Genomic DNA, 26380 nt, shown 5'->3' on the forward strand with positions numbered 1-26380 from the left:
CACCAATCGTTGCACGTGTCTCAGGATTCCGCAACCACAGTTCCCTTGAGCACACAGAGCCTCTTGAACGGCACAATACATAGTACCATCTGATGAAGCCCTGATTGGTGGGCAATACTAGTCATGGAGGCCAGCATGTGACACTGCCCTGCTGCTTGTAATTGAGCCTGCAGATGTGCAAACTGGCGTCCTGTGCTGGAACGGATATCCTGCAGTGAAGAGCGACGCAACTTGAGCAGTACACTGCCCAAATAACAACCCTGTGTGGCGGACGGGGATGGCGAAAGCAACCCAGCAGAGTGGCGAGAGCCCACAGTGCAAAGCCGCTTCTGTGCTATAAATCCAACGCTATTGTATTGCTGATTGTACAGTTGAAAAGGCTCGAGGGAACTGCGCTTGCAGAATCCTGAGTGGTACAAACCTGAAGGGTTAGGGCTCCAGTTCAGCATGAGTACTGATTGGTGGAAGAAGGTTTTCATGCACCTGGTGGTTCTGGAGGGGATGGATCTAAAATGGTGTCCCTACGGTAGGAGCTCAAAGTAGCGCCTGCCCGGGTGGGAGGGGTCAAGCAAAATCTTGGAGGCCCTTGTCTTCATTTTCATGGAGTTGAGGAGATCTAGCAAGGGCAGGGGGTGCCAATGATCTTTTCAGCTGTGTTTATCACCCTGTGGAGTTTGTATTTGTCCCAAGCGGTTGCTCCTGCATACCAGACGATGTTGGCGGAGCAGAGGCTGGATTCAATGGTCGCGATGTAAAAGCTGGTCAGCAGTTCCCGTGATATACCGAATTTAGAAGAATAACCTCTGCTGTGCTTTCTTCTGAATTCTGGTAGTGTTCCTCCCCCCCCCCCCCCCCCCCATCTAAGGTAGCTCGTTATAGATGTGCCTAGAAACCGGATGCTTTAAACTCTGGATGGAGACCTCAGACTCATCAATGAGCACTGGGAGGGGGGTATGAGGGAATTTCCAGTAGTCGACAATCAATTCAACGGCCTTTGTTGTGTTAAGGATACGTTTGTTGTCCTTACACCAATTACAGATATGCGTTATGCAACGTGCACAGTGTGAATTCAGCCTTACATAGACTGAGGTACGCTTTAAAGCAAGACTCTGCATAAAAAGAATAAAACCTTTTTAGGTTTTGCAGATAAGGGCCCTCCACGCCAAATCCAATGCTTGGCAATGGACGATATCACTGCATTGCAACTCGATGCAACTATAAAGGATATGCCTATATGGCTTTACACATCGAGCACAGTGCCACAGGTTCTGATTGCAGTAGCACATGCATATACAGTGGCAGTGTGCCATACTTTCATTGTACTGTAGGATTCCACCGCAGCGGTACTGCGGGGTATGACTTTTTAAAGAGAAACTCCAACCAAGAATTGAACTTTATCTCAATCAGTAGCTGATACCCCCTTTTACATGAGAAATCTATTGCTTTTCAAACAGACATTCAGGGGGCGCTGTATGACTGATATTGTGGTGAAACCCCTCCCACAAGAAGCTCTGAGGGCCGAGGTACTTTTGGCAGTTTCCTGTCTGTGAACCTTGTTACATTGTGGGAAATAGCTGTTTACAGCTGTCTCCAACTGCCAAAACAGCTAGCAGCAGCTACATAACCTGCCCACAGTAAAAATGTCACCATGTAATAAATGTCAGAATGTAAATCGGGGAGAGGAAAGATTTTACAATGAGCAAACACTGATTAAATCATTTATACATAATTATTGTAAAAATGAAGCACTTTTTTTTATTACATTATTTTCACTGGAGTTCCTCTTTAAGCTACGTTGCATTGCGCTCTGATCACAACATAACTGACTGTGTGAAAGGGCCCTAAAAGGTTAGAATGTGTCAGTTTTGCTTTGCTCTCTGTGTCCTTGTTACACAAACTGTTTATATCTGGTTACCAAAGATTCTCCTTATTTTCACACAGTGACATAAGAAAATGAAAGACTCATTCAAATAGCAATACAGAAAGTAATTATTGCAGCATGTATTATGAGTTTGATTCACGAAGGCCTCTTTCATATGAGCAGCTGTGGGCGGTAAATTTGCCGCCTGTCAGCTGCTCTCTTGCAATGGCCGGGAGCTTGTTAGCACTCAGTCCCAGTGATGAGCCCGCACAGTCCATTCGGCTGCATTTTAATTGCACCCGAAAGGCACTAGTGAGTAGCAGACAGGATGCCCAACAAGCATGCAGTTCAGCATCCTGTCTGAAAGAGGCCTCACTTTCTTTTCTTTATAATGATGATGAGAGGTGGGCCTCATTCCTCTCTAAGTCAGTTTTTTTATATATTGTTCCACAATGCAGCAACATATTACAGCTGACGCTACACGTTAATAAATAGGCTCATTTACACAATGCTCTTTCCTTCCTCACAAAAATGCAAAACACACACACACCCCCTAGTACAGAGACATCCCTAATCCCTCAATACAGTCCACTTAAGAGTCCATTAGTAGCGGTCTCCATCCCAATAGTACATATACTGCTCACCAGAAACTTTGGCTGACCAATCACAATCAGCATAAACAGCCTGTAATAATGGTAGCTGGTGATCCCTCCGAAGTTCTCCGTATATACCTCAGGGAAAGAATGCTCACATAGCGTAATACTGTATACAACAGATGGACAGGTATCCCTCCACCAACACTGCTAATCACCAGTGCCAGGCTAACCACCGCCACACACCAAGTGTGTATATCTGATAAATGAAGGCTCACCAGATCCAATGGCTGACCGTATCACAGACCAGCTTAACAGCGTTTCTGGTATGCCTTCCTTGTTCCAGCACAGCTTCTCTCCTTAAAAACTCAGAAGCGGGCACACAATAGTGTATTACCGTTTATTAAAATAAGTTAAAATAAATAGTGCACTCACAATTTTCCATAAAAATATGCGCATATCAGAGCTCACATAGACGTCCTCCTCATGATCATACTCGCGTCTCCACACAGCAGTCCGAGGCCACGCCCAACCGGTTTCGTCATATGACTCATCAGGGGCTGGCCATCGTAACTGCGTGAAGACGCTTTATCCACACATGTATGCAAATCATTTCCTCTTTACTAGCAGCAACACTACGGCAGCTCAGCATGACGGGTGCTGCGCTATCTGATAACAGACTGCGCGCCGCTCATCCCATTAGCATCATAGATAAAACTTTATTACTCATTACAAATGACAAACTGTACTGCAGAGCAATATATTTAAAAGATAAACAACATATTCACACTGGACCCGAATTGTAACCTAACACCTACAAACATTAATAGCAATATCCGATTGGTGATACGAAGCCTCACTCCTCCCACCAAGCTTTGATACATTCCTCACATATTCCCCTATGTGTACATATCCCTATATACCACGTGTGTGCTAGACCCTCCCCCTTTATTTCTATATATAATCATCTGATTAATAGTAAATAGTGCACCCCGGTTGATTCCCTAAATTGATCAAATCCCCAATATATTAATATTAATAATTCCACAACGCGTGTGACAATAGGGATATGCAAATATGCAATCTGAAAATGCCCACACTCGCCTTGTACCACAACACACATACCATTATAAATGTGCACAGTGCATATTAAGATCGATATACCTATATTTAATGTGTTATTACATATATCATATTCCGTATGCCTCTTAAGCAACCTTGACTCCCCCCAGGGCCAAAATTACTCCACTTGTGCCAACATCCCCAACTAAGCATAGGTTTACTTTCCTGCGCCCAGTGTACCCCATATATATGACAACAGTTGTCCTCTCAGTATTCCCCCTAACCAATAAGCGTGAAAATAATATTTTTCATAAATAAAGGTGTATATAATACCAAATCTACCTAAACTTCTGATCGAGCAGCCTAACCCCCCACTTACCCCCTAATCATCTGCAATGAAACAGTTAAGGTCCAAATCCACGTTCAGCCCCCCCGGCCTCATTGTTTTCATCAAATAAATCCATTTAGTTTCCATCCTAGAAATTTCCCGGATTTTATGGCACCCCCTCCATCTCGTGGTCAGTTTCTGAAGAGCAGAAAACTGCATCAGGGAGGCATTGCAGTCATGTTTTTCAGCAAAGTGCCTAGACAGGCTATGGCTCCGGAAGCCTTTCTGGATATTGTTAACATGTTCATTAATCCTAGATTTTAGCATTCTTTTGGTGCGCCCAATATACTGGAGTCCACACGGGCACCAAATTATGTACACTACATGTGTACTCGTGCACGTAATGAACTCCTTAATGGGAAACACCTCTCCAGTAATGAATGACGTATTTTGTGTCATTTTTTTCCCAATAGCTGTTAGACATGGATTGCATTTCTTGCACGGGTAAAATCCTTTAAGTCCACACATATCCGTGCGATTGTTTATCCTTGGTTCATCTATGCAGGTTTTCACTAAAGATCTTTGTAAGTTTTGAGCCCTCCTATATATAAATTTAGGTTTTGTTGGTATTTTTTGTTTAAGGACTGGGTCATTCTGCAAAATTCCCCAATATCTTTTGACGATATTCTCGACTTCCCTATGTTGCATGTTATAATCCAAACACATAGCAAACTCAAAATCAGCATTACCCTGCACCGCAGGTTTATCCCTTAACATAAGTTGCCTGTCATAATGCTTAATCACTTCAATTTCATTCCTTAAAGGGGTTTCTTGATAACCTTTTTCCAAAAACCTGTGCAATAACATTTCAGCTTGTTCATCATAATCTGCGATTTTGGTGCAGTTTCTCCTTATCCTGGTAAACTGGCTCCTTGGCACACTATTGAGCCAGTTTCTATGATGACAACTCTTAATTGGTATATATGCATTGCGATCAGTTTTTTTAAAAAATGTTTTTGTGCCCAACTGTTGGTTCTCCTTATAAATGACTACATCCAGAAACTCAATACTTTCCTTGCTCCAACTAGCTGTAAGTTTTATGCCCCTACTGTTCATGTTGAGCCATTCAACATAATGGGTCAGATGTTCCTCTGTTCCTCTCCATATCCATACTAGATCGTCAATATACCTTTTCCATGATACTACATTATTACTTTCAGGCTTAGCCAGTATATTCATCTCCCAGTCATCCATAAAGATATTCGCTACACTTGGTGCATACTTCGCCCCCATGGCACATCCCAGGGTCTGCAAATAATATTGATCTCCATACCAGAAGTAGTTATGTGTTAATGAAAAATGCAACAATCTAAGAATAAAGTCAGCTTGTTCTTCCCTCAACTCTGCATAGACCTCCAAGGCTTGTTTTACTGTCCTAATTGCTTCCTCGTGTGGTATAATCGTATATAGGGCACTAACATCTGCTGTCACCAGAAAATCATCATCTCTCACTTCCATGCCATCAATTGTCTGCAATAATTGTTTCGTGTCTTTTAAAAGCAACGTAAGTTGCCTCACAACAGGTTGCAGGAACGAATCGATGTACTCCCCCACTCTTTGGTTTAGGGAGCCAATCCCACTGATGATGGGCCTGCCAGGGGGGTTGTTTATATCCTTATGGATCTTGGGGTTCAAATAGATGACCGGAATCCGCGGTGCATCCAACATCAAATACTTGAATTCAGTATCACTCAACACCCCTATATCCATGCCCTCTCTCAGGAGGGTACGTAATTCCTCAGTGTATTTTCTTGTGGGGTCCCCTTTTAGTTTTTTATAGGTGTTACCATCACCCAAAATTCGCTGCATCTCATTCCGATATTGTTCAATATGCATGACTACAACTCCTCCCCCTTTATCAGCAGGTCTGACCAGTATTTCATTTTTTTGACTAAGTTCATTTATAGTTTTCAATTCAGCCCTACATTGTTGGACATTCACTTTCTCCAGGTCTTTCAAGACCATGTTTTTAAATACTTGTATCGTCCCATCTTTGGACATATCTGGGGGGTTAAACGTGGACTTGTTCCGCAAAGTAGTGTATTTGTAAACCTGAGTATCACCTGGGCTATTAAGCCTGGTATTCGGTCCTTCTTTGGATAGGAAATACTTTTTAATATTGAGTTTTCTCACATATTTGTTTACATCTATATAAACTTCAAATTTATTCAGTCCCTGCTTGGGAGCATATTTAAGACCCTTATCTAAAATGTGCAACTCCTTATTAGTGAGCGGCACCCCACTAATATTGAAAATCCCTTCCCCCTTCCTTATCTCCTTCTTTTTGATGTATCTGCCTCCTCTTCTTCCTCGTCTAACCCTCTTTTTCTGACATACCTGTGGTTGTACTCCATATCCTCCCAATCCCGTCTGGGTGAGGCCCCCCCCAAAAAATGATGATGAATAGTCTCTGCAGCCTGCCTATCCAACGGCTCAAACCTGTTGAATGTTGGTAATGGGTCCTGTCTATTTTCTCTAGGTGGATAATACGGATATAAACCACCATTGGGCTGTCTCACTTCATATCTCGGGTTCGAATTTGGGCCAAATCCTTCATCCCCCCTGCTCCTGGGGAACCCTCTCCCCCTAGTGTATCTAGGTTGTTGCCAGGTATTATCCTGGGGTTTTCTATTAGGTTGAAATCTACCCCTTGGGGTTGGATACTCATAATTGGTGGTCACTATTGCTCTGTCATAAGATCTATCAGGGATCCTTCCATCCTGTCCCTGTCTCACCTCTTGTCCATTTATTGCACTTCCCCCCGCTTGTCCTATCTGGGCGGTAACAGCCCCTTTGTTGTTTCCCTGAACTCCCTGTGGTTCACCGCTAGATGTACCTTGATTTTGAATTTGGCCCTGTTTCTTTGAACTCTCTTCTTCTACTTTTTTCCTTCTATTCTGCTCAATTTGCCATTTATAAGCACTTTTATTATTATATTCCTGCCATTCACTCTGAAAACGTCTGCTCTTAATCTCACTCATTTCTTTCTCATTTTTTTGCATGATTTTAGTTAAAACTGCTGCATTTTCCAAAAATTCTTCCTGATCTTTGTATTCCTCAATTTTCACCTTAATTACATCTATCTCATTACCTAATCTATCCAATCTGTTCTGTTTCCTTTTACTCAAAATTCTCAACAGGTTAATCCCACATTGGTTGAGGAACTCGCCCAATTCCCTATCATTCTCCTCACTCTCCTCCCCATCTGTGGGCAGTATGTCCCATCTAAACCGTTTTGGGATAATACCCTCTTTTGCATGTTTGTTCAAACTAGCAAGATCCCACCATGCATTAGATTCTTTTATCATCAAGTTCTGTAATTGCCTAAACATTGTGTCTAAACTTTGTTGCTCACTAGTGGACTCTTTGTTAAATATTCTGTCTAGATCTATTGACCCTCTCTGTCTAATATTAAACATATCCATGATCAGATTCTTTGAGTATGCAGCAGGACCACAAAATACTGGATGATAGATATAAGAAAAAATAGTGGTATGTGCGCTCCTCTTCTACAGCTCTAATAAGTATAATACATAGTACATATACTAAAAACCAAATAACAAAGTGTTTCACACTGATTTAGCAGATCGCTATACAAATGGGTGAGAATTTGCACCCTAATGGCGTTTGTAAATTGAAGTAAAGCGCTCTATGCAATAACCAGATGTATAATACAATAAACTTCTAGTACAGAGACATCCCTAATCCCTCAATACAGTCCACTTAAGAGTCCATTAGTAGCGGTCTCCATCCCAATAGTACATATACTGCTCACCAGAAACTTTGGCTGACCAATCACAATCAGCATAAACAGCCTGTAATAATGGTAGCTGGTGATCCCTCCGAAGTTCTCCGTATATACCTCAGGGAAAGAATGCTCACATAGCGTAATACTGTATACAACAGATGGACAGGTATCCCTCCACCAACACTGCTAATCACCAGTGCCAGGCTAACCACCGCCACACACCAAGTGTGTATATCTGATAAATGAAGGCTCACCAGATCCAATGGCTGACCGTATCACAGACCAGCTTAACAGCGTTTCTGGTATGCCTTCCTTGTTCCAGCACAGCTTCTCTCCTTAAAAACTCAGAAGCGGGCACACAATAGTGTATTACCGTTTATTAAAATAAGTTAAAATAAATAGTGCACTCACAATTTTCCATAAAAATATGCGCATATCAGAGCTCACATAGACGTCCTCCTCATGATCATACTCGCGTCTCCACACAGCAGTCCGAGGCCACGCCCAACCGGTTTCGTCATATGACTCATCAGGGGCTGGCCATCGTAACTGCGTGAAGACGCTTTATCCACACATGTATGCAAATCATTTCCTCTTTACTAGCAGCAACACTACGGCAGCTCAGCATGACGGGTGCTGCGCTATCTGATAACAGACTGCGCGCCGCTCATCCCATTAGCATCATAGATAAAACTTTATTACTCATTACAAATGACAAACTGTACTGCAGAGCAATATATTTAAAAGATAAACAACATATTCACACTGGACCCGAATTGTAACCTAACACCTACAAACATTAATAGCAATATCCGATTGGTGATACGAAGCCTCACTCCTCCCACCAAGCTTTGATACATTCCTCACATATTCCCCTATGTGTACATATCCCTATATACCACGTGTGTGCTAGACCCTCCCCCTTTATTTCTATATATAATCATCTGATTAATAGTAAATAGTGCACCCCGGTTGATTCCCTAAATTGATCAAATCCCCAATATATTAATATTAATAATTCCACAACGCGTGTGACAATAGGGATATGCAAATATGCAATCTGAAAATGCCCACACTCGCCTTGTACCACAACACACATACCATTATAAATGTGCACAGTGCATATTAAGATCGATATACCTATATTTAATGTGTTATTACATATATCATATTCCGTATGCCTCTTAAGCAACCTTGACTCCCCCCAGGGCCAAAATTACTCCACTTGTGCCAACATCCCCAACTAAGCATAGGTTTACTTTCCTGCGCCCAGTGTACCCCATATATATGACAACAGTTGTCCTCTCAGTATTCCCCCTAACCAATAAGCGTGAAAATAATATTTTTCATATATAGAAATAAAGGGGGAGGGTCTAGCACACACGTGGTATATAGGGATATGTACACATAGGGGAATATGTGAGGAATGTATCAAAGCTTGGTGGGAGGAGTGAGGCTTCGTATCACCAATCGGATATTGCTATTAATGTTTGTAGGTGTTAGGTTACAATTCGGGTCCAGTGTGAATATGTTGTTTATCTTTTAAATATATTGCTCTGCAGTACAGTTTGTCATTTGTAATGAGTAATAAAGTTTTATCTATGATGCTAATGGGATGAGCGGCGCGCAGTCTGTTATCAGATAGCGCAGCACCCGTCATGCTGAGCTGCCGTAGTGTTGCTGCTAGTAAAGAGGAAATGATTTGCATACATGTGTGGATAAAGCGTCTTCACGCAGTTACGATGGCCAGCCCCTGATGAGTCATATGACGAAACCGGTTGGGCGTGGCCTCGGACTGCTGTGTGGAGACGCGAGTATGATCATGAGGAGGACGTCTATGTGAGCTCTGATATGCGCATATTTTTATGGAAAATTGTGAGTGCACTATTTATTTTAACTTATTTTAATAAACGGTAATACACTATTGTGTGCCCGCTTCTGAGTTTTTAAGGAGAGAAGCTGTGCTGGAACAAGGAAGGCATACCAGAAACGCTGTTAAGCTGGTCTGTGATACGGTCAGCCATTGGATCTGGTGAGCCTTCATTTATCAGATATACACACTTGGTGTGTGGCGGTGGTTAGCCTGGCACTGGTGATTAGCAGTGTTGGTGGAGGGATACCTGTCCATCTGTTGTATACAGTATTACGCTATGTGAGCATTCTTTCCCTGAGGTATATACGGAGAACTTCGGAGGGATCACCAGCTACCATTATTACAGGCTGTTTATGCTGATTGTGATTGGTCAGCCAAAGTTTCTGGTGAGCAGTATATGTACTATTGGGATGGAGACCGCTACTAATGGACTCTTAAGTGGACTGTATTGAGGGATTAGGGATGTCTCTGTACTAGAAGTTTATTGTATTATACATCTGGTTATTGCATAGAGCGCTTTACTTCAATTTACAAACGCCATTAGGGTGCAAATACTCACCCATTTGTATAGCGATCTGCTAAATCAGTGCGAAACACTTTGTTATTTGGTTTTTAGTATATGTACTATGTATTATACTTATTAGAGCTGTAGAAGAGGAGCGCACATACCACTATTTTTTCTTATATTTACACACACACCCCCACTGTCATCCACTGGGACTCTCACAAGGGCGGCAGCTCAGGGAACGTCATACACTTGCTAGATTCTCAGCAGAAGTCCCAAATAGTGGCCTTTGGCGAGAACCATCTGGTGCACATGGAAGGCTTTACAGCAGAATGCCATTTCTGGATTCTGGAGACCATGTACGTTTTTGTATTTGATATTATTTCAAGTTGTCATGGTAAACAAACGTGCACTGCAGTATAATACACCACACATGATGAGCAATATGCAAGAATATTGCACAGACTGAGATCTTGGCTTTCAAACCAGAGCAGTGGGTCTGTTATAAAGCAACACTACAGACCCCCCCCCCCCCCAAGAAAAAAACAAAACAAAACCCAACACATTCCCTTGATCTAAACTGTAGTCAAGAAGTGTGTGTGGGGGAGTGTTCTTTTTTCTGTCCTTATGACTGCTCTTTTCTCTTTCTTCTGTAAGCTCAACGTATTTATCATAGGTACACTATAAAGTATAACTGATGGGGAAAATAAAAAGCGTTAGATACTTACCTCAGGAAATTCCAGAGGCTTTCTCCATCCCCCAGAACTCACAGTTCCAGCGCTGGGACCCTTGTCAAATAGGTTTGCATGGCCACGCTTCTGTACATGTACGAGGGCAGAGCACCCTGCACTCATCTTTTTCTCAGTACATTAGTTGCTCTGTGCCATTAGCATGCCACACTTGTTCACAGATGGAAGCAAGGTCATGAAGAAGGGTCCTGGGGACCAGTGGTAAGCTCAAGGAGGATCGGAGAAGCCCCTGGAGGATCCAGTGCCTTCCATCTACTGAGAGAAGTATTTAACTTTTTTGTTTTCAAAAGTCACATGTTTGCTATAAGAAGCAGAGAGTAGTGTATGCATGTGGTAACACCCAGACGTGAAGCTAGCAGCTTATTGGAGGACAGATGACAGACATACATTACCTTCACAGTCAGTCACCAATTCAGTTAAGTGTAACAAAAATAAAGGTTTATTCCAAGGACTTACAGGAAGGTTCAGCTTTGCAGCATCGACCGGCTGCTGGAAAGGCCAAGAAAACTCGTGCTTCCATAATGCTGTAAGAACCACCTTTTCTAGGTACTGTAGCTGATTGGTCAGACGTCCGGTCTTATTTTTATTTATGTAGTCCGGGGGTGGAGGGTTCACAATGGATGACTGAAGTTGCCGGCTTAACATGGTGAATCAATCTGGTATACATCACACTGCAGAGAAACATCAGATATCTTCAATGACAAGCTACAATTTCCGTCAGGTGACTAACAAACAAACAATTTAAAGTGTCTGCAATAAGGACTAAAACAACCTGGCATTCTCTGTCCTGAGTCCGAGTTTAGTCAAAGTCAAATTTTTCAAAAAGTGATTAGGAGGATCAGTGGGAACGAAGAGGTGTATGGAGCCAGCATGTATAGCCAACATACATCTGTGTTTGCCTTTGGCCACTTTTACACTTAAAGTACTGCTGACCTGGTAGGGATTTACTTTTATATTATTTTATTACTGGTGCTGTGTGACTTTCAAAGCACACAGCATTATCCTTCTCCCTCCAGTGTCCCCCTGTGGCCCGTTCTAACAGCATATATTACCGGGGAGGAAGTGACAGTTCTTCCTCCCCGCTGTGCATACATAACTCCGCCCCTCCACCTGCCATTTTAGATCCTTATGTGTTACACTGCACACAACGTGCATGGGAGCTGCGCTGTGTGTGGGCTCATGTTAATTGAGGTCGGGAGAATATCCGATCTCAATTATCACAAGCCCGCACACAGCGCAGCTCCCCTGCGCGCTGTGTAACACATAAGGATCTAAAACGGCAGGTGGAGGAGTGGAGTTATGTACACACAGCCGGGAGGAATAACTGTCACTTCCTCCCTGGTAAGATCAGACGTTCTGCCTCAGTCGAAGACTTTGACAGAGCAGAACGTGGGTCAGAGTGAGCCCAGAAGGGGTAGGCTGGTGCTGTGTGCTAGTCGCAGCACCAGCTATAAAATAATATTAAAAGTTTAAGGCAAGGGGAAAAAGAGGGCAAGTAGTACTTTAATCAGTTGCTCTCAGTTATACCTGAAAGAAAACTGATTTTCAAAGTAATGCCTATGTTTCCCTATGACACAGTTCACACAATGCGTTTTAACTGAAATCTTTCCAAAGCACTGCTATGGAAAACCCAACGCTTACTTACGCGTACCAACTGATTAAGTGTAAACTGAGCCTATGGCTACATCATGCGGGCATCTTAACGCAGGAAGTCATACTGCAGTAGTAAGTTTATGCAACTTTTAAAGTGCATGTGGTGCATTGGGATCCAACACACTACAGTATTCCAGTATTCCAGCGTGTGTGTTACCGCATAACTTCTGCATTAACAGAGGCAGTAAAGCATACTTTTCATTCACTGTATGCAACGTAAAGGATGCATAACGTGAGGTATGACGGTTTGTGTTCCGATAAGTTGGATTTCTGCTTTTAAGGCTTCCACTGTAAGCGTAGCCTTAAGCCCCGTTTCACACTTAGAAATGCAAAACGCGATCGCATTTAAATGCTGCATTCGATGCACGTGTTTGTGATAGCCAGAAATCACTGCAGTGTGAATAATCCCATGGGATTACATGTGCTGCAGCACTTTACTGATCGCCCGCAATCAGAAAAGGGCAAAACGCCCCCGGAAAGCGCCCAAGTGTGAACGGGGCCTTTGGAAACTTTGTCTAGGGTCAGGTATCATGTATAGGTGCTTACTAATGATGCAATATTTTTTGTAACAAATCATTTCATTTTACAACTGCTCTAAGAGCCAAACGCAACATTAATTTACCATTAGTAAGTGAGAGTACAGTATAGTGTAAGGTACAATATCATTAACTACAATGAGATCAACACTAGGGCCCATATGCAATTAACTTTCTCACCTGTGTTATCTCCTAGGAGATAATGTTCATCTTCTCTCTAAAGAGAACCTGAGGTGGGTTAGCAGATAAAAAAACAAAAAACACATGCTGTCTGGTCTGTGAGGGTTGCTGGACCAGGCAGCGATAAATACCTCCCACCACTCCTATCTGCAGCAATCCATCATTTTTATTTCTGTGACCTTTCAGGTCACAATGCTGCAGATAACAGTGTCTGTGTTCTCATATGGGAGCACAGCGCTGATTGACGTGGAGGGGCGGGGGAGAGGAGGGGAGCAGGCAGCTGAGAGCCTATTAGAAGGCTCTGATAGGTGGAGAAGGTGTGTCTTGCGGGCGTTCCTTAGCCTGCAGTGGGATGTCCCTTCCCCGTTAGTTTGTCGACATTCCAAATGTCGGCAGATTGCGGGTGGGGGTGTGTGTGCAGCGGGGCGCATCTCATAATACCAATGTATTATGAGATGCATGCAGTTACATTGCAATACATGGTATAATTCATATGTTATGCAACGCCCACAGTGTGAGCCTAGCCTAAATTTACTTTGCAGCAGAAATAGTTTTTGTAATTTAATGTTAAAAAATAGCCAGATTTTCCCACATTGACTGTTGAAACTGCATTCAGAATCTGTTCGCTCTCTCTCTGCTCCCTTAAAAATGTCCATCTTCCTGCATAAATCTTCAAAGGGACCCTGAGGAGAAAGGAAAAGGAAATCTGGACTTACCTGGGGCTTCCTCCAACCCCCCATAACCCTCGAGGTCCCCGGCATCCTCTTCCTCCCCTCCACAGTCCCGCATGTTCACCATCACACCAGTTGATGTAAGAGTCCTGCGCATTCGCGGTTCAGTCTTTAGAGAAGCGTGCATGGCGACCGGAGTAATGGCGCACATGCGTGACTTCAGCCGAAGTCGCCAGTGGGACAGCTGAAGGGAGGAAGAGGATGCCGCGGGACCTCGCAGGGTATGGGGGGCTGGTCAAAGCCCTAGGAAAGTCTGGATTTCCTTTTTTCCCTTTCTCCTCAGGGTCCCTTTAACGCAGTGGTCCTCAAACTAAGGCCCGTGGGCCGAAAGTGGCCCCCTGAGGCTTTTTTACCGCCCCCCCACACAAAACGTATTCCTTATAGACAAGGTCAGCTACATCTTTAAATATTGGTGGTCCGCATATACAATAGCAGGGCTGGCACCATCCATCCACATGGAAGCCAGAAAGCAGTAATTTTGCTGGTTTCCAATCAAATTCCACATCAGGTGACACTGCTGTCCAATTGGACTGCAGGTTGTCACCTGGGTATGCTTCACTGTCTGGCTTCTACACAGAGAATTGAATGTGTGCATTAAAGGGAAGATCCGCGCTGCTTAAAAAAAAAAAAAAAAAATTGCACTTACCTGGGGCTTCTTCCAGCTCCTAACAGGCGATTGGTGCCCTCGGCGCAGCTCCTCTCCCTCCGGTCGTCCAGAGGTGAAGAAGCTGACCTCGCCAGGTCGGCTTCCGGGACGGCGTCATGTGAGTTCCACAGCGCGGGTCACGTGGTATACGTGAAGTCATCGGGTCTCTACTGCGCAAGCGCAGTAGTTTTGCGCATGCGCAGTAGAGACCCGATGACGTCTCTACACCACGTGACCCCCCGCCGTGGAGCACACGGAAGCCGACCTGGCGAGGTCGGCTTCTTCTTTACCGCTGGACGCCCGGAGGGAGAGGAGCTGCGCCGAGGGCACCGATCGACTGCCAGGAGCTGGAAGAAGCCCCAGGTAAGTGCAGTTTTTCTTTTTTTTAAGCAGCGTGAACCTTCCCTTTAAACACCAAGTGAAAATCAGACATAACTGGCTCAGCAAATCTGGCCTAATTGGCTATTCATGAGGCAATGCTCATGCAAATATGCATTCGCATGCCAACTTATGCAGGGTCAAAGACCAATGCCGCAAAGCGGTCGCCCTGCGGGAATTAGTTCATGCTACAATTAGCACTATCCAGCACTGTCTGGCTTCTTAATCATTTTATGTATACTCCGGCCCCCCAGCAGTCTGAAGTATGTTGACCCGGCCCTCGACCCAAAACGTTTGAGGACCCCTGCTTTAACGGCACAGAGAAGAAATCCTTGTTGCTATTGCAACACCTGCAGTAATCCGCAGAATACATTCCTATTTCGTGACATCAGGTGCATTTCACTGTTCCAGTTCCATGCTGCATACAATTTGTATGCAAAACTATCTGCACTTTATTTATCATCTGTGTTTCTATGTGAGGGCAGAGACACACTGCAGAGCGCTTTTTGATCAGTGTTAAAAACTTGCTCATATTGACGTGCATTAAAATTAATTTTGCTGCAATTTTAATGCACGTCAATGGGAGGGTGTTTTCAGAAACTAAAACAGATTGTAAATTGCTCTGCAATGTGTCTCTGCCCTGACAGTGCTAGGCCTCTTTCACACAGGAGGTTTCACTGCCTGTGAGTGGATCCCTTGCACCACCTGGGCGTTTACTAGCACCTGGTACCGGTGAAGAGACACCCCCCCCCCCCCACCGAATCACATCTGAACACAGCTGTGCTCAGATGCTACATGAGGCGGTTCTCTGCAACGGGGTAACTCCTCCACATCTAAAGCACTGACACACATGGGCCCATATGCAATTCACTTTTTCACCTGAGTTTTCTCCTGGGTGATATTTTTAAATTTGTCAATAAAATGCATTTTAAGCCATCGGAAAGCAAGAAAATGATCAAAATAATTTTGATAGTACTTTTTCATTTACTTTTTTGTACTTTTTTTAGTTAAAATGTGCTGGAAAGTAATTTTAATTTGAAGATGAATAATTATCATCTAGGAGAAAACTCAGGTGAAAAAGTGAATTGCATATGGCCCATGGTGTTACACACACTGCTTTTTACCTGCATTTAAATTGCACCCGAATGGTGACATGGTTGGCAGTCTGAATTGCTGGAAAAACACGCTGTTCAGCCTCGTGTGAAAAAGGCCTTAGGAACATCGTAGAATGGTTGTTTTTTGTATGCACAAAAAAGCTAGCTGAAAAGTTTGTCATTAATCCTTCCAACGTACAGAGGTGAATTAAAGTAAACCTGTGAGTTTGTTTGAACAAAAGCTGTGTGGTCCAGAAGCTCGCAACAGTAAAGGCTCATACACACATCAGACTATAGTCTTTGGAAAATGAAAGATCACAGACCAATCTTACCACCCTTCATGTAGTATGAGAGCCATACCTACACAGTCTATTCTATGGAGCTGAACTCCACATCAGAAAAAAATCTTTGCTAGATGCTGCACACACAGATGCTGTACAGACACAAAAGATCAGTATCTGCAAAAGATCTGTTCCTGCCAAAAATCCATTCCTGCAAATTGCAATGATAGTCTATGAGATCTGCAGATCATCATACACACATGATTTAACTGACATTCATCTGCAGATCAGATCCACCAGGATGGATTTTCAGATCTGCGGATGATTGCTTGATCTGCAGATGAATGTCAGTTAATTCATGTGTGTATGATGATCTGCAGATCTCATAGACTATCATTGCAATTTGCAGGAATGAATTTTTGGCAGGAACAGATCTTTTGCAGATACTGATCTTTTGTGTCTGTACAGCATCTGTGTGTGCAGCATCTTGCAAAGATTTTTTTATGATGTGGAGTTCAGCTCCATAGAATAGACTGTGTAGGTATGGCTCTCATACTACATGAAGGGTGGTAAGATTGGTCTGTGATCTTTCATTTTCCAAAGACCATAGTCTGATGTGTGTATGAGCCTTAAGGCCCAGAGCACACTAAAAACCTCTAGCAGATCTGCAAAACGCTAGAGGTTTTTGAAGCAGATTTAAGAGCGATTCTAGGCATGTATAGAGACATTTTCTAAACATGCCTAGCGTTTTTTGCAGCGTTTTTGTGTAGCAGATTACAAATATTGTTACAGTAAAGCTATTACTGAACAGCTTCTGTAACTTTCCTATACTTTAACATTGAGGCAGAAACGCCTCAGAAATCTAAAAAAAATGCTGCAGCCTCCGAGTTTGCGTTTGTGGAAAAAACGAACCTCTCTGGTGTGCACCAGCCCATTCACTTTAATTAGCCAAGCGGTTTTCCCCCTGCAAGAGTTTTAAAAAACGCTTCAGAACTACTCTGGTGTGCACCAGCCTTATCATGGAGCCGCTCAAGCTTCAGCAGAAAAAGCTGACTCGGATGGGATCTGTGCTACTGTGCAGGTGGCCCACACATGCGCAGTTGTAAGACCTGATTGGGCTTGGCTTTTTCTGGAGGGTCCGTACTACTGCACATGCACAAGCTGTCATCAAGGGCTTGTCATGGCTTTGCAGACAGGACAGCAGAGGAACGATGAGGAGAAGCAGGGCGGGGGAAGCGTCTGGATTACCTCTACTATTTCTCTCTGTTTCTTTTAAAGAAACTGTTCATTTCAGGTTGTTTGAGATTGAGCCTACTCATTTAGGCTAGGTGCACACATAGCAGAAACCAATGCGTTTTTGCCGCTAATGGACGTCTATGGACCGCAGGAAAAATCGCATATGCGTTTTATATGCATAATGTGCAAAAACGAATAAAAAAAACGCACATAATGAAAGCCAATGGGAACGCAACGGCATGAGTTTTTCATGCGTTTTTTCCCCCCCAAAATTGTTTTGTAATGCATTTCTGCTTCCTGTTGTCTTCCTAGTGATTTGCATACATGTAAATATAAAACCACATGAAAAATGTATACAACACGTAAATGTATACCTCCCGAACCGCAAATGCATTAAAGAGACCCTGTAACAAAAGAAAAGTTCCCCTGGGAGGTACTCACCTCGGAAGAGGGAAGCCTCAGGGTCCCAATGAGGCTTCCCCCATCCCTGTAGCTGCAGCCAGTCCAGCCCTGGCTCCCCCGAAGTGTCCCGGAATCCTCCCTCGACAAGCGCGGATTTATTTACCTTTCCTGGCTCCAGCGGGGGCGCTGTTGCGGCTCTCCGCGCGGAGATAGGCGAAAATAGCCGATCTCCATCAGGACTTGCGCCTGCGCAGTAGAGCGGCCCCATAGCGATCGGCTCTTTCTGCCTATCTCCAAGGCGGAGAGCCGATACTGCGCCTGCGCTGGAGCCGGGGAGGTAAATATTTACATCAACGCAGTTCCGGAAGGATTTTCGCCGCTGCCGTGGGACCGAGGAGAACGGGGGAAGCCTCAATAGGATCCAGAAGCTTCCCCCACCCGAGGTGAGTACCCCCCAGGGTAGGTTTTCTTCGTTACAGGTTTTCTTTAAAACACACACAAAACACTTGAAAATTGCATCTGCGAGGAAAAAACCCAAACGCACCAAAAATGCAGTAAAAACGCACATATAAAATAACATAGAACGAAAATATGACATAAAACGCAGCCTTTCATGTTATGTAATGTGGGCACCCAGCCTTAATGATTAGTGATGAGCACAAATATCCTTACCTGCAAATCTACTCTCAGGCCACGAACCCACTAGCAGCGCTTTTCTAAGGTAGGTGCACACATAACATAACAAGCTGCGTTTTATGTCATGTTTCATTTTATGTTGTGTGCGGTTTTGCAGCATTTTTACTGCATTTACGTGAGCTTTTTTTTTTTTACCGTAGATTCGTTTTGCGTGCATTTTTATGCATTTGCGGTCCATATATACAAAACGCATATGTGTTTTGTATGCGTTTTACAATTGCGTTTTATGCAAATTAATAGGAAGACAACAGGAAGAGGAAATACATCACAAAAACAATTTTTTACAAAAACGCATAGAAAAACGCATGAAAAACACATACCATTGACTTTCATTATGTGCGTTTTTGAATATAATGCAACAAAACCTGCATTTTTAAAAACGCATGCGCTTTTTTCCTGCGGCCCATAGACTTCCATTAGAGGAAAAAACACAACTTTTTCCGCAACGCTAGCATTTCTGCTAAGTGTGCACCCAGCCTAAAGGTGGGTACACACATCGGATAAAAGTCTTTGGAAAATGAAAGATCACTGACCAATTTTACCCCCTTCCATGTAGTACGAGAGCCATACCTACACTGTCTATTCTATTGAGCTGAACTCCCCATCAGATAAACATATTTGCAAGATGCTGCACACATGCAAAAAGATCAGTATCTGCAAAACATCCGTTCCTGCAAAATGCATTCATAGTCTATGATATCTGCAGATATCATACACACCTTGTTTAACGGACATTCATCTGCAGATCAGACAATCATCAGACAATCATCTGCAGATCCAAAGATCCATCCTGGTAGATCTGATCTGCAGATGATTGTCTGTGTGTATGAGATCTGCAGATATCATAGACTATGAATGCATTTTGCAGGGATGGATCTTTTGCAGATACTGATCTTTTGCTTGTGTACAGCATCTTGCAAAGATTTTTATCTGATGGGTTCAGCTCAATAGAATAGACTGTGTAGAGTATGGCTCTCATACTACATGGAAGGGGGTAAAATTGGTCTGTGATCTTTCATTTTCCAAAGACTTTTATCTGATGTATGTACCCACCTTTAGCCTTTTGTAAGCACTTATGATTTGAAAAGCACTTGCTAATGTACACCCTCTGCCAAATGGACAGGTTACTGTTTAGCAATACAATAAAGTCAAACAAGCAGCAAAAAAATATGAAAATAAAATAAAGGCACTTGCTAATTTAATGCTATTGGTGTGATCCCACTTGAGGGATTTTTTTTTTTAAACCCCGATAGCATTGCATTAGCAAGAGCTTCTTAAATCACAATTAGGCCCGGTGCACACCAAAACCCGCTAGCAGATTTTTAAACGCTTTTTTTTAATTTTTCTGAGGCGTTTTGCTAGCGGTTTTGCGGATTGTTGCTGCGGATTTCAGTGTAGTACATTTCATATATTGTTACAGTAAAGCTGATACTGAACAGCTTATGCAACAAAACCGCCTGGCAAACTGCTCTGATCTGCCGTTTTTCAGAGCGGTTTGCGGTCTTCCTATACTTCACATTGAGGCAGAAACGCCTCCGCAATCCAAAAAATACCCCAGGAGGATTCGTTTCTGCAAAACACCTCCCGCTGTGGTGTGCACACCCCCATTGAAATGCATTACCCTAGCCTATCCGCAGCCGCAGAAACACTCAAAAAGCCTCTCTGTGTGCCCCAGCCCTTACTGAGGGCTGGTGCACACCAAAACCCGCTAGCAGATCCGCAAAATGCTAGCAGATTTTTAAACGCTTTTTTTTATTTTTCTATGGCGTTTTGCTAGCGTTTTGCGGATTGCTGCTGCGGTTTTCAGTATAGTAGATTTCATATATTGTTACAGTAAAGCTGTTACTGAACAGCTTCTGTAACAAAAACGCCTGCAAAACCGCTCTGAAGTGCCGTTTTTCAGAGCGGTTTGCGTTTTTCCTATACTTAACATTGAGGCAGAAACGCACCCGCAATCCAAAAAATGCCTCACCCAGGCATTTTTCGTTTCTGCAAAACGCCCCCCGCTCTGGTGTGCACCACCCCATTGAGATACATTGACCAAGCAGATCCGCAGCCGCAAGCGGATCTGAAAACGCCCAAAAAGCCGCTCGGTGTGCACCAGCCCTTAGAAATTGCTGCTAATGGGTCCCAGTCCTGAGACAGGGAGTTAATAAAATTAAAGGTACACTGTAGGGGGGATAGGGGAAAATGAGTTGAAGTTACCCGGGGCTTGTAATGGTCCCCCGCAGGCATCCTGTGCCCGTGTAGCCACTCACCGATGCTTCGGCCCCGCCTCCGGTTCACTTCTGGAATTTCAGACTTTAAAGTCTGAAAACCAATGTGCCTGCGTTGCCGTGTCCTCGCTTCCCCTGATGTCACCAGAAGCGTACTGCGCAGGCCCAGTATGGTCTGTGCCTGCGCCGTGCGCTCCTGGTGACATCAGGGGAAGCGAGGACACAGCAATGCAGGCGCATTGGTTTTCAGACTTTAAAGTCTGAAATTCCAGAAGTGAACCAGAGGCGGGGCCGGAGCATCGGTGAGTGGCTACACGAGCACAGGATGCCTGTGGGGGACCATTACAAGCCCCGGGTAACTTCAACTAATTTTCCCCCAACCCCAATCAGTATCCCTTTAAAGATTTATTTTTCTTTTTAATTAAAAAAGCTGCCAGATAACTGACTGCTAGCAGCTGGATTGATTAGCTTACTTTCTTTCTCTTCCTGGATTAGAAAATGTGCACATTAGGAGCATTTTTTATTCTCCACTAGCAGTGATGGTCCAAGTTGATGCACATTTTATGCAGCTTGGAAGTGGACCAATCAAATGCAGCAAAAAAATAAATAATAGCAGCATTTTATTAACAGGCTATGCACCATTTCTATTCTTTCTTTAGCACAAGTACAAATTTCCCTATGTTCCCTTTTCTTTATACCTGGGATGGTCATTGAGATGCAAATAGTTCTTGCAGATTTGTATGTAAATATATGCAACCTGAAAATGATCCTAAATCCTGCAGAATTTAATTCAAACTGCATATATTTGCATAGATATTTACATGAACACAGAACTATTTGCATAAATATTTACATGAACACAGAACTATTTGCATTTACATTGGCTGTCCCTACTCTATACTGAACCAATGGCCAAGAAGGCCTATCTGAAATACTGTATTAGCAATAACTCTCCCTGGTACTATTCCGTTAGCCGGGCGCAACGACCAGGTGGCGTTAACTACTATTCCCCCTCCAGGCCGCCATGGATAGTAGGGAAAGATGTAACGCTGGTGGAGTTTTATCGCCACCTAATGGATGCACCCAGCTAGCGGAAAAGAACTACTGACGCAGCCGACGTTACTCACTAAGCGCTATAAAAGTGATTCCCTTTATAGTCTATGGTGGCGCCGGCTGCGCCCAAATCTAGTAGCGCTGAAAAGCACTGTTCCGCCCTTCCATCCCCTACTAGCGGCAGTGAATTAAAAGTACGGTACATTGTTTCCTTCAGCATCAGACTTTGTACTCTAGTACAGTACTGCTACCCACTGTCGCTCACCTACATCCAACTCCCGATATCTACTTGCATCATGAGACAAGACTTTTAATCCACTATCCAAGTGGATGGGAGAGAACCTGGCAGTGCATTAGAGAAAGTATAAGTAGAGTATCAGACTCATCTACACAAATAAGTAGGGCTGCTTCCAAAGTCTTTTACAACACTGGAGAGTACATTCAAAATACTGGAGGTTGGCTTTAAGTGCAATTCAGTTTCTCATTTGTGATCATTTTACCTAATTTTGATTTAGGATCACCCCTCCATGTGCCAGGCCAAGTTCACAGTGGGGCACTGTGGTGCAATGTAAAGGAGGCATTTTAAGACACAGAATCGCACTGCAATAGTCTATGCAACATCCAGTGCATCCAGGGGTGTAGCAATAGGGGTTGCAGAGGTTGCGACCGCATCGGGGTCCTTAATGCCAAAGGGGCCACGAAGGGCCCTTCCTCAGCTATAGTATTAGCTACCTATCGGTCCTGTGTTCATAATAATCACTTCTATAGATACTTTGAATAGCGGTTCCCCATCCCCTTCTTGCACCTCTGACACTGTAGCTGCCATTGGCAGGTTTTGGTGCGCCGTATCAATTATGTATAGAGCGCTTGGGGGGGGGGGGGGGGGGGGGCATTGTAAAACTTGTATCGTGGCCCACAGCTCCTTAGCTACGCCACTGAGTGCATCCAATAGACTACAGTTTCTTAACACAGTGCATAACCCCATATTAATGGTGTAAGTGAAGCATATTTTTCACTGACTATATGTGAGGGAACACTTGCATAAGGCCCGAGTTTACATTTGCATAAAAACAAGTCCATTAGTGGAATGCAACAGAACCGACCCTAAGGGCTGGAACCCACAGGAGCGCTTTTGGCAGCGTTTTGGCAGCACTGCGATACGCTAGCAGTTTGCCAAAACGCTGGGCTAATGTTAATGGATGGGGCAACTTCCACAGGAGCGTTTGCGTTTCTCAGAAACGCAAACGCAGGACATGCAGCATTTTGGGAGCGTTAGCGCTTCAATGCAAAGTATTGAAACGCTAGCAGAAACGCTCAGCAAAACCTAAACTGAGCGGTTTTGCTAGCGTTTTGCGGTTCAGCACACTGTAACAAAATGAAAAATAATTCACAGGACCAATCAGGATAAAAACGCAAAACGCAAAACGCTAGGCACCCGCTGGGGAAAAAAATACAATGTTGCAAAACACGACCAAAAACGCGCATGAATCCGCTTGCAAACCGCTCAGACAAAACGCTAGCGGTTGCGTTTAGCGTTTGCGGTTTGCAGTGGGTTCCAGGCCTAATGGTTGTGAACGGATCCTGCGTTAGCCAATGGGAACCGTTCAAATTGCTCTGTTGGAACGGATCAGTTCGGCCAAACAGAGATATTTTTCCGTATCAACTGACCCATCACTTTCACAGAGCGCTAATGGAACTACGGATCAAAAACTGATGCCTAATAAAAACCTGATCCATTTCACGCATCAGTATTTGATCTGGCCCGAACGTGTGATGTGACTTTTCCCCACCTGCTGTTTTTTTTTTTTTTTCAGGAAACACAATGCAGCTTCCACACTAAACTTAGCCTGTCTGATTTTAAACATACATGAGATTAAGAATGGCTGTATGGACCCATAGCTCATCTACAAGTTTTCAATGACAAGGATAGAAGTCACTAATAGCATTATGGCTGTGGTAAACCTCTCATTTCACTGTGGGATCTTGCAGCTTCCTGGGGATAACGTGAATATATTCTTGTGGGCGGAGCAACCAGCAAGTTATTATAGAGACATCACCACAGAGGCTATCAAGTAAAAAAAAATGCAGCCAAAAACATTTTTCTTTTTTTTTACCTGCCGGCTTATTATGGCCTAGTATTTCCCTCCCAGGCTGCCGCTCCGCGCCAACTCCGTTACCATGGCGATGTCCCGCCCACTTTATAACCACTGCAGCGCCCCCTCCTTCCCTTCACCACGTAGGCGGTACTCCTTGCCTTCGGATAGCGCCAGGCGATGACGTCACACGCCTATCAATCTGGTCTCTGTGGTAATTTACAGATGCTTTAGAGCTCGGATCCTCTCCCCAGCCGATGTGGTCTGCGGGGACTTCAGGGTTCAGCTGTTTATGCACTGCCTTTCCTTTGTGGTCAGTCCATGTGTCCGGAGAACAGGAGCGGTGACTGGCTGCCTCGGTGATCACGTGGGAGCAGCCGCTGTCAAACCTTTGCGGGAGCGCAAGAGATTGTTCAGGAGATTGGGACCCCAAGGGGGCTCAGATAATAAAATGCAAAAATTTCATGTTTTTAAGTAATTTGAAACTTCGGCGGGTTGATTCTTAGTTTCGGGTTGAAAGCATTATAATTTAATTGATTATTAAGCTGGACCAATCAGAAAGGGTTATGAAAATGCAAAATAATGAAAGACCTGCATTTTATAAGTGTAATGGCAACTAATCCAATCTTTTTCATCCAATTTTACCAAATCTACATAGTATAAGGGTAAACTGGGTGAATATATTGAATGGATAATTTAGGCAGTTACCTTTTATATTACATAGAAATGGTAAGATTGGAAGAAAAAGATTGTATTATTAGTGGCCAGCTTTAGGCTGGTTCGCGTTGGGTGCTATTCAGCGCGATTTGCGCTTATGATTCCAATTCAGTAGAACGAGAATAGCAGAGCAATCGCCCCCGAAATGCTGCATGTAGTGAATTTGCGATTAATTGAAATCGCAACCGCTGCAGTGTGACATAGCTCCCAACTGTCCCTCTTTTGGAACCCTGTCCCTCTTTCCTCCTCATTTGTCCCTCTTTCTATGTAAATATATATATTTCTCTACTAAAAAAATGTGTTTGACTCTAAACTTTATTCCCATCCTTTAAGTTGATAGATTATTAATTCAAAATGTTAATATGAAGGAAAATTAACCTGTATAGAAAGGACCGGTGTGGTCTGAATTATAAAACATATTATTCTTATGAAATCTTTATGGTATGCCTGACTAGGGGTGTGGCTGGGGCGTGGCTTAAGTGTCCCTCTTTTTCATCTCAAAAAGTTGGGGGGGTATGGTGTGAATGTATCCATAGGGATACATTGTAGCAGAAAAATCCACCACTCCCGATCTTTTTTCCATAAAAATAAGGTAAAATCGACTAGATTTTACAAATGAATAATATTTGTTTTACATTTTTATGTACAACTGAATTTTTTTTTTTTCAAAAATTGCTGTAAATTTGGATCATTTTATTGCATAGTGTGTGACCACCTTTAGGGCCCTTTCACACCAGGGCGTTGCAGTATTTTTACTGCCCCCCATCATCACTGGGCAATGAAAGTCAATGGACACTTTCATACTGCCATTTTTGTCACATCCCCGACGCAGGTCCAAAACTACGTTACTGCACGTCTTCTGTGTCGACTTGCGGCAATCTGCGTCGGCCTGGAAGTCATGTTAGTCTTTAGCGACGTGGGGATATTTAAAAAAATTAACGTCACTTCCTGCTTGGCCCAATGCCAAATGGGGAATACTGCGTAGCAACACTATTCCCCAAAGGCCTGTTTCGTGCAGTGTGGCGGAAGCGACTCACCCCATTGCTGCCCCCAGTTTACAGTGTGAAGCTGGCCTCATGGAGATCTGTGTCAGTTTTATAAGGCTCCAAAAACATAATATGCGTGGCAGTATGCACAGAGATACTATGAGTTAACCTTTTCATTGCCAAGCATGTACTAAGTACGTTGTGGCACGTAAGTGCTTTAACTGCCAGTAACATACCTTATTTGGCAGTTTTGCTCACAGGAAACAGTAGGGAGGGGGGCCGTTATTATTCCTCCCTCCATGTGCCCCCCCTCCTCTGCCTCCCTAAATAGCTTGAGCAGTGGTCGGTGTGTAATTGATCACCTGATCACTTACTCCATGCCCGTGTCCCCCACTGGCAGTGGTCTCCTCTCTACTTCCTGTAAGACACGTGATTACTACGCCTCATACAGAGATCGAGAGAGGAGCCTGCTGCCGGAGGGGACACCGCAGTGGCAGCTACACCTGCTACCTATACTGGGGGCACCTATACCTACTATCTATATTGGGTGCACTTATACCTGCTACCTATACTGTGGCACCTATTCCTGGCTACCTGTACTGGCTGTACCTGTACTGGTGGTACCTGTAATTGGCTACCTATACTGGCTGCACCTATACCTGGCTACCTATATTGGGGTACCTATACCTGGCTACCTGTACAA

At 43.8% G+C, this 26380-nt stretch overlaps 1 protein-coding gene across 3 annotated transcripts in view; it reads right to left on the minus strand.

The window, feature by feature from the left end:
• BRDT (bromodomain testis associated) overlaps window positions 1-24298 on the minus strand; it is a 193605-nt gene extending 169307 nt beyond the window's left edge. For 2 of the 3 annotated variants that reach the window (XM_068239804.1, XM_068239806.1), the window contains exons 1-2: window positions 23996-24298; window positions 11236-11450 (exon numbers count right to left, since the gene is read on the minus strand). In XM_068239804.1, the coding sequence (XP_068095905.1) occupies window positions 11236-11424 (189 nt within the window). In that variant the 5' untranslated portion in view covers window positions 11425-11450; window positions 23996-24298. The remainder of the gene's footprint in view (window positions 1-11235; window positions 11451-23995) is intronic. The other variant, XM_068239805.1, reaches the window with a different exon arrangement.
• Window positions 24299-26380: the final 2082 nt, after the last annotated feature.

Source organism: Hyperolius riggenbachi, chromosome 6 (assembly GCF_040937935.1).
Source record: "Hyperolius riggenbachi isolate aHypRig1 chromosome 6, aHypRig1.pri, whole genome shotgun sequence".
NCBI classification, from domain to species: Eukaryota; Metazoa; Chordata; class Amphibia; order Anura; family Hyperoliidae; genus Hyperolius; species Hyperolius riggenbachi.